The 12595-nt window shown below is 36.6% G+C and overlaps 1 protein-coding gene across 1 annotated transcript in view; it reads left to right on the top strand.

Annotated features, from left to right (window-relative positions):
• Positions 1 to 12595, top strand: part of VRK1 (VRK serine/threonine kinase 1) — a 36294-nt gene that overhangs the window by 21108 nt on the left and 2591 nt on the right. Inside the window, 1 exon segment of the mRNA XM_065636289.1 lies at positions 2430 to 2523. Within this exon segment, the coding sequence (XP_065492361.1) occupies positions 2430 to 2523 (94 nt within the window).

Raw genomic sequence — 12595 nt, 5'->3', positions numbered from 1 at the left:
CAACTTGATGATTCAGTGTTTTAAAGATAAGTTCCAGATTCCAAACTCTGTTAGAAACTGCTCTCCAAAAAGATAATTTACCATTGATCAGTAGCATCTTGCCTCTGAAAGCCAGTGTCTTCTAGCACATGCTGCATTTCTTTTGGCATGTTTAATGTCTAATTTGGAAAAGAAAAATGTGGTCTGGCATCCACACTTGAGAAGATGGTGACCTCTAATATAGAATATTTATGGTATTTTGGCTGTACTGATCTTTTAATCAGAACAGGCTTAAGACACTCTTCAGTTCCTTTGGGGCAATCTTCCAAATACTTTCTTAAAACAATGTTATGAAGTTATGCTGTTTCATAGCTAGGAGACAATATTTCTAGCTTCTGTGTAAATAATTTCTTGGAATGTAGGACTCTCCTGTGTTTTCAGCTTGTGTAGCTAATTGACCCACAATGTGCATTAGATGTTGCATATAAACATAGTTGTTCTGCAATCTCAGTCATTCTCCAGTATTGTTATCTGGCTAAAACTGGCAGATGTCTGCTAAATTAAAACTTAACATTTTATTTTCCATGTTGTGACTCCAGTTTCTGCAGATGTATAAGTAAATGAAACACAGTCCACAGTTCTGCTGGAGGTTTCGTTTTGTGTGGTGTCTGTCTGTTTCGTTTGTTTGGTTTTTTGTTTTTTGTTTGTTTGGTTTGGTTTTGGGGGGGGAGGGTTTTTTGGGTTTTTTTTGTTTTGTTTTGTTTTTTTTTTTGTGGTTTGTTTTTGTTTTTTAGTTTTTGTTTTTTGTTTTTTTGTATAGTGAATGCATGTTGGTTTGTGTATGTGGTATTTTATAACAGTTCTAGCAAAACAAGAAGCTGACAGTACTGTCTGTTGAAGGAAGTATCTGGAGCTCTTGACTAAATTGTTTAGGGCAAGGACCACATCTTTTGTGTAGTGCTGAAGAGTTGCTGGGAAATACTGAGAGCAAATTAAACTGGAAAAATATGGATCTTAGTGATTTGTGGTTCCTTCTAATGTTCAGCTTCAGATGTGCAGGTGTTGCTTGTGCCAGATGAATGCTGCCTGATTTCAATGGCTATGTAATTCACCTGCATCAAGATTAAGAAACCACTTCTTATTTAATAAGCTTGGAAACAAGATAAATGTATTTTGCTTTTGTGTAGTGTGTATTGGATATCCGTTTTCCTGATGAGCATTTCAAATGTTTTCTAGTACAATTGGGAGGAATGCATTATTTCTCATCTAAAAGCAGTACAGCACTGAAATAGTCCTCCTTAATTTTGGTCAGAATGAACAAAAGTGTCTGTGTTTATTCCTGCCTAATGCATCACAAATCTGCTGACATGCTAACCTTGGAGTCTTGGCTGGCGGTAATCAGGCCTGTGCACTGGCAGGAAAGATGTACCTAATGCACTCCATCAGTGCGGTTTGCATATGGAAGTTCTCACAGGGGAGCTGCCCTGTGCCAGCTGAGGGTTACCTGCCCACTGCAGTTATTGTATGTAATTATCGAACCAATCTGTTCAGCCCAGCAGGGTTGATGGTAATCATGAAGCAACACTTTGGAAAGGAAAGATGTAATGCACTCTCCCCTTCTCTCATGAGCCATGTGAAGTTGTAGCCACTTTTAAAGCTGTATTGGTAAAGCTCTAGTTTCATACAGTTAAAAAAAAAAAGGAAAAGGTAAACTCTCTGTGTTCATCAAAGCTATAATTTCTGTCTGATACAGATACAGGTCAACTCATCCTTTGCAAAAATCATATGGCTTTAAAAGAATCTTTCCATAACTGCCTTAAGGATACTTTGCAATAGTAAGATTAATTGTAATATGCAGATAACAGTTCTACTCATTTAGTGGCTTTGAGATAATGTAGCTTGAGTAGAGTTCAGCTTTACCAAGTATCTCTCTTTGGAACAGAACCCATAGTTGCCATTAGAAAAAAATAATAATGTACTGTCAGTGGGTGTTAGCTACTTTTCGGCTGTGCAAAGAAAGCCTTAAGAAGCAAGGATCCAGATAAACTTGAATTTAATGATGTGTAATTGCTTTTAAAAAAGCAATTAACATCGACTTTGGGTAAAATATTTTTCTGTGTTCTTTAAGATTTTTCAGATTGCTCCTTTTGTACCAGTTATTTAATGTAAATAAAAAACCTCCATGTTTTGATCATAAATTGTTTTTTCATATGTTAAAATTTCAACTCCTAAAGTGATCTGCAGATAGGGGAACTGAACTTTTAAATTGTGTATTTCCTAGTACTAGTATTCTGGTATTAGTGTATGAATAAACTTTCTCTACAGCTGGAGACGTTTTATAATGTTTAAAATTGGGGAATACGTTGTTGAGGATGAGGTGTTTTCTACTTTGTCTTTTATGCTCTTGACTTCAGTCTTCCCTCCTCCTTTTTTTTTTTTTTCCTTCCCAGAAAAAAAGAAAGGCAGCAGCTGTGACCAATGAGAGCACTGAAGCAGAAATGGAAGATGCAGGAAGTCCAGAAAGGAAGAAGCCTACTTCTTCTAGTGAGTCAAAAGATCGTTGTCACAGTCCCATGTACTGGCCAAGGGCCAATCTCCCACCTAGTCGCTCCCTCCCCTCCCCAGTGGCACAGAAGGAGAAAATAGGTTGAGAAAACTCTTGGGTCCATACAAAGATGGGGAGATTGCTTACCACTTACTGTTGTAGGCAAAACAGGCTCAACTTGGGGAAAATTAATTTATTGCCAATTAAAATAAGTTTGGGTAGTGACAAAGGCAAACATTAAAACAACATATTTCCTTCCTCTTATCCCAAGCTCAACTTAACTTCCTCACTCTAGACTCCTCTGCTAATGCCCTGAGCGCTGCAGGGGCGTGGAGAGGACATGTGTTGTGGTCAGTACACAGCATTTTCTCTCTGCTGCTCCTTCCTCCTCACATTTTTCCCCTGCTCCAGTGTGGGCTCCCTCTCTTGGGCTGCAGTCCTTCAGGAAAAAAAAGTGCTCTGTTTCCTTCAGGAAATATTAATCTGGTCCAGTGTGGGCTCTCCCCTGAGTTGCAGGGGATATCTGCTCCATCCTGGGTCCTCCTTGAGCTCCAGGGAATATCTGCTCCAGTGCTGTGGAGCACCATCTCCTCCTCTGACCTTGGTGTTCCCTCTGCTGTTTTTCAGTCTCATCCCCACACCACCAGCCCTTGCCTGTCCAGTGTTTTTTCTCTCTCTCTCAAATGTTTTCACAGAGGTGCCACAAACAAGTTGGGCTCAATATTGGCCTACAGTGGGTTCGTCTGGGTGGAATTGGCTGTTGGGCACAGGGCAGCACGTGGCCTCTTCCCGCAGACACCACCCCAGTAGCTGACCCCAGCTTAGCAAAACCCTGCCACATGGCCACATATACCCAATACAGCCATTTACCTTTAGCAATTCAAGTGCTTTTTATCTTTCATTATTTCTTTTCAGATCAACTCGAATAAAATTGAAGTATTTAAACTTTATGTGTAAGATAGGTCAACTCTCCAATTATATGCTGCCTAAAGCTGGTAAAAATGCTAGGTGATAAAAATTGGTGGTTTCACCCTGTTCTTTTGCTGTCATTCATTTTCTCTCCTCCATTCTCATTTTTGTCCTTGTCCAATTCACTGTCAGAATATGCTGACTCCTCAGGACTTCTTCATCACAGTGTGTTAAACCAGTGGCTAGCAGCAGCAGCAGCTTCCAAGAGTGAGTGTATTTAAAGTTGAGGAAAGGATCAGCTATAAGGATAGGAAATGCTGAAGCTACTTTTCAGGTAATTTGGCATAGTTTCAGTGTCATCTGGAAAAAGTCACAGACAGATAAAGTAGGATTATTTTAAGTCCAAGATCAGAAATCTTCAGTAGGCCTACATAGGATAAGCTCATGGCAAGTGTCTAGTCACACTGTTTTCTGGATCTAACCTTCTAACTCTTTCATGTAGATATGAACTGAATTCAAGTAATTGCAAAGATATTTTTACTACAGAACTTTTGATTCGGACTTTTAAGTAAAAGATCAGATGTTGTCCATGGTCAAGTAGTCTAAAATAATAAAGCATAGCACTGGAGTCTACCCCAAAACAAATCCACTTGTTTAAAAAAGGTTTGATGAAGGAGTATGGCAGGATGGGAAATGTAGCATTTCAAAGACAGTAATGTTATTGGTAAGTTATAGATTTACCCTAGTATATTTACTCAAACAGTATGGTACAAAGTACAAGTAATTAAGCTGATGTTAATGCAGAAGGTGACACTTCTCTGTTCATTTTCAGCTGTTTGCATGGTAGAATTCTGATCCTCAAAATCAGTGATTATTTCTCTTACTTGAATGCCTTTTGAATTATTGACTTCAATTTATTATGAATTTTCTACTCTGTCAGTGGCTGCAAAAGTGTTAATTAGATTATATTTTCTTTTGAGGAAATACAATTATTTGTTATGATAATGATGTTCACAGTTTTAGCATTTTAGATTTTATTTAAGACCTTATAACAAAGTATTTAATGCAGCTGATTGTTTTCTGGTTGTGATTTGATACACATAGACAGAATACACTTAATTTCATATTATATTTTATATTTATTTTTTTCCTGGGATTGTAGATTGAAATTCTCAGAGATGAAAAAGAACTTGAAGAATTGTAATCTAAGTAGTAGCATCAGCTTTTTGTAAATGCTAAGTTTTTTCAGACTAAGTAAAGGTGTTTGGGAGGCTATATGTAATTTCAGCATCCAGTGGTTAAAATAAGCTTAAATTTAAGCCTTCTCTTACCAATTCAGTAGAGTTAAGTGTGAAATGGTTCTAATTTCACCTTTTTATACTACCCAATGTAATGAATACCAAGTGGGGGAAGTATATAAAATGATTTCAGGTGAAAAGTGATACATGTACTTACTCATTTTGTTCTCTCCAAATTCGGAATTAAAAACTTTGCCCCTTATTACATGATTCATAAATCTGTGCTGAAGGAAAGGGCAGCTGTTTCATAATCTTATGATTTTTTGATGCTTTTGATAAATTGAAAATAGCTGATTATTATAGAAAAACTTAAAACTCTGTTAAATCTGAGTAGTTTTATGTTTACTAGGGACTTGCTTCTCTGTGATTAGTCCTGTGACTAAAAAATATCCTAAAGTTTATTGACCAGTAAAATGGATAATTTCTTGATACATCTTAATTATAGAAATTGAGGTTTAGACATACGGAAACAACTTAAAAGTTTGTGAAATTCTATTTTATTGGTTTCTAAAAGGGAATAAATATGGACAGACAGGTTACTCTTCAGGTGGTCAAAAAACATCTCATGAGTATTTGCTCTTAAAATGGTGGCAAGAAGAGCCACGCAGCCTCTTGCTGTTCAGCTGCTCAGCATTAACCACATCTGACTGTGTAGTTTGTCTAATCCAGCCCAAAAGATTAGTCACCCCACAAGGATCCCCATCAGCTGCGCAGCAGTTGAGTCCTCCAAGGTGCTCGGTGGCTACAAGGGCTCTGCCCGTAACCGAATCTGCTGGGGCTGGGGAGCCCCCAGGCTTGGGAGAGGAGGAAGAAAGAACGGGAATGAGAAACACGAGTGTCTTGAAATTCTTGCTTCTTCTGCCTGCTCCCCCTGGTTGTTCTCAGTGTGGCCGCTGCAGGTGAGTTCAGCCAAGGCCATCTCTTTCAGTCATGTCAGCCGTCAGTGTTTCTGGAGCTGGCAAGCGAGAGGAGAGTGTTGCATTCTCCTTTTTATAAACAGAACTTCAGAAAGTCCTCAAGAAACAAGCTGTGTTGTACTTCCAAAATAAGATGCACAAAATTTTGTGGAATTCTTAAGTTGTTTTTAATTTAAATTAGCATTTTATCAGTCTCTTTTTTTCTTCCCTCTGATAACTGGAACTCATATGCTTTCCTGAAAGTTGGATTTTTAGGAGGTATCCTTTTTAAGGTAATATGGATGATGCTGAAGTATATTAGTGAATGTCTGTCCACCAGGCAAAATGCAATCAGAAGAGATTATTTGTATTTAAAACAAAAAGGTTTTCTTACCCTCTGTTACAGCTCTGTTTTCAGTATTAGCTGCCTTCATATATGATAATAGAATGTCCAGGCTTATAAGCGATGATACTATTAAAGAAGAATACCAAATTTTGGCATACACTGTATGTACCCAACAACGCTTCTGCAGGGGTGTACTGTATAATATTAATAGGACTAATATGCTTATTTTTAACCAGTTTGTATGGAATAGGCAGCTAGTATAGGGAACTTTGGTGAAAACAGCATAAATGCTGGAAAAATAAGAGCTTAATGAAAATTTGTAAATAATCCTAGCTTCAAAGTTACCAATAGAGGTAGAACTCTGCCACTGACAGTTTTCGTTAATGTTAGGGTTGATGAAGACTGGGTTATAGAAATATATATATATATTTTTTTTAGAATAGATTTTTTTTTTTTTACACCAGCCTTTTTAGTTTCTATTGTGATTTTTTTTTTTTAATAATTTTGGGTTTTATTAACTGGGAAAGTATAGAGAGAAATACTCAAGTAGACATGACAATGAAAGTACTGTGTTTTTTTTTTAATGATCAGTACTGCCAGGGGTAGGAATCGTGCATGTCTATATTACTGGATATGATCCAGCATGGTAAGGCCCTAACTGGGGTCTTTGGTTACTCTTACAGTATGAATAAAGAACTACGTGAACAGCTCTGATATAAAAACCAGTCATACTGATTGATTGGTTAGAAGGCATTCCTAAGTGGAGGTTTAATAGCATTTCTCAATTAATAGATACTTAACTTTATGTTTATTTGCATTGCATGGCTTTGCATAAATCAGTATGTGGGTTGTTGTCTTAGAAATCTTTTTTTTTTTCTTTATTCACACAAGATTTATTACTTTAAGTTGGATTAAATCTACTTTTAGGCTCATTTTTATATTTAGAGAATTATTGGTCTTGTCATCAAACTTTAGGAGAAAACAAGTCATACAGTCCTTCTGAGGTTGTTTATGGTGCCAATTTGTTACTTGTCTTTCTACTTCATACCAATGCCCACATTATAGGTAGATTTCTTTACATCTTGATTTTAAACCCTAATACAAGCATTTTCAGCAAAACCTATACTGTACAATAGTTCTAAGTGCCTCTATACACCTGTATCGGTAACATACGTAAGTGGGTATTAGTCTTAAAACAGTGTATCTGTCTCTGTGACTAGTCACCAAAAGATCTGTCCCTTTCTGCACCATTCTTAGCCTACTGTTACCTGTCTTGGGGATGCTGCAAGTTAAATGTTCTAGTATGAGAGTTATGTGATCTGGTTTTAGAAGTTAAAAGCATGCGCTGCGGTGTTGTATCTAGAAGTTAACAGGAAGATTCAGGTTTTAGAGCAGAGAAACACTGCTCTGGGTTGTCAGAAATGCTGACAAACTTGCTTTTGTATTCTGCATTAAGTATATTCAAACACAACATGAAGTCATCTGTCTTTTTTAGGCCTGCCCCAAAATTGTTTGAGGATCTTCAGAAGCTATTTAAATTAGAAAAGATGTGGTAGGAGGTGGTATTTAGCTATAAAGATCCTTAAATATTATGGGTAGGAAGGTTAAAATAAATTAGATATAAAACAAATATATCCTTGTGGTTCTTCCTGAATAATGGTTTTCTGTGACAATTTGCAATTACCAACTACACTGAGAAGTACCTTGCATATGTGCCACTTACAATAATGAAGAGTCAAAATTAATGGCCAGGATGTAAAGTATGAGAGTGTTCCTGTTTGCTCCTGTGTCTGCTTGGAACACAGTTTTCTACTTAATCTTCCTTTATATTTTAAGCTTATTTTTCTGTACAATCTCTTCAGACCACTTCTAACACTTAAATGCATTTAAATACATTTAAGTTCCATGTTACACTTCTTGGGACTTTCTTGTATTTGCTGCTAATAAAAAGTACTAAGTTAAAAAAAAGCAAAACACCTGAGGAAAATTTTCTGTGGGATAAGATTTGTATAACGACTTTACATGTAGAACTAAATAGTTTAAAAATAAAAGTGATGTCTGCTTTTTTGGTGTTTTTCTGTGACCTGAAGATGCATTGCAGTATACTGAACAAGTGTTGCAATTCAAGCTCAAGTATAAAATTTCCAAGTGAAAATTTTCTACAGGAAAGAAAGAAAAATTGTACTGCAGCAACTCAGATTTTTACAGGCAACTAAGCTTTTTCAAGATTGCAAGTAATATTATTTGAATTAAACTTTATGCCTCCTGCAAATTGCTAGGTTATTTTTAAACACATGCTGTATGTGTATGTACAATTTTGTTTTGGAATGTCTTCAGTAAAGCAATTTTTAGAAATAGAAGTAAATCAGCTTGAATTTCATGCGGAACACTTTTACATTAAAATTTTTAAAAGAACGCTCATAGATTCAATGTTTTATTTAGGAAATAAACAGGCATAAAGTAATCAAATCACAGAATCACAGAATTATACATTCTTGTGCCCCAATGTTTTTTCATATTATCATATGGAAATGTATTGGCTTCATTTGTTGCAGGAAACAGAGAACTTGGAAGCACAGAATACCTTAACTCAAACCCTGTCCCACAACTCTACCAACTTTATTCTTTCTCCTCCCCACTCTACAATCATATATTTTCTGGAATACAAGTCCATATTTTCATTCATCCTTCTGTTCTTTTTTCTGAATCATATTTCCAAATTTTTGTAGAGAAGAGAACTGCTGAGAAAAGAGAACAAGCCAACTAACCCAAACTAGTATTTGTCACCCTTGGAGTTGCTTCACAACCTTCAAAGTACTGAAAAATTCTTGTTTGAGAAGTGTTACACTACAAGGTTTTATCAGGTATGCAGGGTTTCCTGGCCGAATTGGGGAAGGGTTTCTCAGAGGACAACTATTCTTCCTTTTTTTTATCATCTTAAAAGTAGCTCTTCTTTGGCACCATGTTCCAGCTGCCCAAACTGATCTGAGAACAGCAGACTAGTGTGATGCTCACCTCTCATTAAATGCTGCCCATCCTAGCTTCAGCTCCCATTTGATGCTGGCAGCTGGATGCTGAGTGTAGCCTTTCAGCTTCCAGTGCTATTTTTTTCTTATTCCTTCGATATGTAGATAGTAATTTTATGGGTTCTATTCTCTTGTTTTATCTTTTAGTTTGACGATTGTATAATAAAACCCTTTAAGGGGTAGTTGAAGAAAAAAGGTCTCCTAGCAAGCCATCCAACAAGATAATTTGGTTATTTGATATGATCAAAGACAGCTGAAATACGATTAAGCACATTGTGCAAGACAAAAGTGATACTGTGGTTAGTGGAAGAACTTTGAAGAACTGACAGTCCTAAATTTGTCTCCTTTGGAAGGTGCAAGTCCACAATTAGTTACTTAAGTAACAAAACATCTTCTTGCATTAATTTATTGCACTGAGATCTGATACAGCAGGATATGCATGTCAATGGTCCTCTCATTCCTACTTCATCACTTCTCAGCTTAGCTGTGGCAATTCAGTATATGTGACATGAAGTTGCCACTATTCAAGAAATGTCAGTTCTGTCATAAGAACTGTCCTGCTGTGGCACTCTGGGTGTCTATGTGGAAATTATAATTAACATCCATCTATGGGGTGGTTAGTCTGAGAACATCCCTTCCAAAAGCCCCTTGAGAACTCTCCACCACATGACCCAGCTCTCTAGATTTATGGACCTTTGTTTCTTAAAGGGATAGACATATAGCAAAGTGTGTGTGTGAGATTATGCACATGTGCGCACACATGTTAGTGTTTTTTGTTTTTTTTTAAGAAAGGAAGCCTTGGACTATCTGATCAACATACTCGGCTGCCTGTTCTTCTTTTGAAGGTGAAAGATGTTAGCTGTGTTTGTTAATAAAGACTACTACAGTTTTAGATTAAGAACTTGCGTAGACTCTTAGAGAATTGCTGGAACTCTTCAGCCACTGTACAGAGACTGGCCTGTGCGCAGTCTTTGCTAGGTGTACATTCATCCTCTCCAAGTGATGCAGTTACTAACGTCCAGCATGCCTGCTGCTAGGTACTTTTCACTTACCTGATATTTGCCTGGAGTCTAAAATCTGTATATGGTTCTGTTTTCAAATATTCTAGCCTATGATTAACCTAGAAGTCACCATTAATATCTAAATCATACCAGATCTCATCTGCTCAGTAACTGTGTTTTCATGCTCAGAATCTCTCACTGCAGGCAAGTAAGGGGGAAACTTGAGACTCCGGTGTCTGCTTATTTTTACTAAAGGAACCTCTGTTATTTTATAGAAACGTTCACTCTCTGACTTCAGTGTAGCTTTCTCTTACTGGTAAGATCTGTGTTTGTTTCTAAAACAGTGTATGTAAAAACAGAAAACAAGATGAAAAGGGACATCAAGAGATGATCTGCTCTATACACCAGCCTAAGGACAGGCTTATCTGTCTACACCTCTGTTAATATTGATGTGTACCAATATTTTCTATCAAAAGCTCTACGATTAGTGTTCTAAAACTTCCTTGCTCAACACCACTTGTAATACTTAACTGTCCTTACTACTAAAAAGACTTTGAGAAAGTGGAGTATTTTCTTCTGATGATTTTGTACCTAATACAAATTTCCCTTAAGCTTTTTTGTTGTCCTATCCACTGTGGACATGAAAATTGCTCTCATTTTGTGCGGCAACCTATTGCACATTTGATGAGTACAAAAGACTGCACCATCACATCTCTCTTCTGTTTTTTTTTCTCCTTTCTTTAGATAAACTAGTTCAATTCCTGTTTTTTGTTTTCTTAGAGAGACTTAGAAGCCATGGTCACCACTCCTGGTTTTTTTTTTCCATTTTTCTCAGAACTTCCTTGAAGGATAGAGCCCAAAACTGTACATAATACTGCTGAGTTTCTTCTGTAAAGTTGCTTTATAATACTGTTTGCACAGAGAGGATCAGATATCAGAGTCAACTTGTCTAATAATTCCTCTAGAGCCTGTGGGACTCTTTATGCCTCTGCTGAACTTTGTTCTAGTCTCAAAACAAGCCGTGCAGTGACACCATCTGGTTTATTTTTGCCTATATAATTCTTCCTCATTTAAATTGCTATTTCAGCCTAATTCAGTTTAATGTGCGTTATAAAAATCCTCTCCTTTGCTTGTAATAGCTTTGTTTGTGTCCTCATTTGGTGCTGCCCACACAGGACTTCTCCTGTTTTCAGAAACAGAATTGACATTTCTCCCACAAGAAAAGTGTGTGGAGACAGGGCAATATATGTTACCAGGCTAACTCATTTTGAAAATTCAGACGAGCTTTTCAGTACAGAAAGGCCTTCAGTTCTGTAATAGCTGCAAACTTTGAAGCTAAACGTGGGTCGAGAGCAGTCATTCTGAGTTTAACATAACTTAATCAGAGAGCTTAAGAGAATATTTCTGCTGTCTAAGTCTGAAATTACGAGTCAAAAAAACATGACAAGGATTGTTTTTGTTGTGTTTAGAGATTTGCCACGATCATGGTTTGTTTAGAAAAGCCTTGAAAAGAAGTAATTAATGCAATAAAGGAAAAATCCGAGCCAGGGTAGCTCACTTCTCCTTTTTAGTGTTCCGGCATAGGCAACTAGACATGGATAAGCTCTTACTGAATTAGAAATTAGTAAGCTTCAACTGCTTGTATTGTCCATGACTACCAAGAAATATGATATTCCTGAAAAACAAACATGAAAATATGATAACTCACCATTTTTTTTTCCTCTATAAACAAACACCTGTAGTATTTTCCTACCTAGGGTCATCAGTTTTGTATTGACAGTCTTTCTGATAATAGAACATAAATTTGATGTCTTCGAGCATTTGATTATACGGCTGTGATTGAATGAGAAGAAAAATCACAGTTACCTCAGCCAAAACCGATGAAGATTAATGAAAGGGAAAAAGGTCAGGTTATTGGTTTTTCTTGAAGAGAAAACTTTGGTCATTTTCTGCTTTCTGTGGCAATACAAAGATTCTGGGGAAAAATCTCAGGAGGGATGGAGAAAGGAAAACTGGTACAGGTCATGCAGTTCATGGGATAACTTGGCCTACATACCATTAAAACTACTCAATATGAAAATGCAGAAGACATGTCTATAGCCAGAATTCACAATTATAGTAGCTAAAATATTTTGTGACTTGGAAAAGTATAAACTAATTCTTGAAGATAAACAAGAATTTAGCTGGGAGAAGGAATGATTTCCATAGTTAAGTTACTATAGTCTATGATACCTGCTTGTATAGCTTTTAGCTACCAATACTCGTAAAGGTACCAGAATAATTTGATTTTCACATAGCAGTTGCAGGGATGTGTTTTGCCAGAACAGATCTGGTGAAGCTGCGCTGCTCGATGAGAGACAATTACCAGAGCTGTCTTTTGTTTGTTGGGTTTTTTTGTTGTTGTTTTTGTTTGTTTGTTTTTCTTAAAGATGTATGTTGAATGCAACAAGAGCTTTTGGACAAACAAGGAACAAGAATATTTTTTTCATTCTCCATTTCACTTTCAGGAATGGAAAAATTATTCAAAGTTTGTTTTGGTATTTTTAATTTCAAATCAACACTTTAAGAGTAAATTATGCTAAATCGAACAAACAC

Source organism: Caloenas nicobarica, chromosome 5 (assembly GCF_036013445.1).
Source record: "Caloenas nicobarica isolate bCalNic1 chromosome 5, bCalNic1.hap1, whole genome shotgun sequence".
NCBI classification, from domain to species: domain Eukaryota; kingdom Metazoa; phylum Chordata; class Aves; order Columbiformes; family Columbidae; genus Caloenas; species Caloenas nicobarica.
This window is presented reverse-complemented; position numbering and strand designations above follow the sequence as displayed.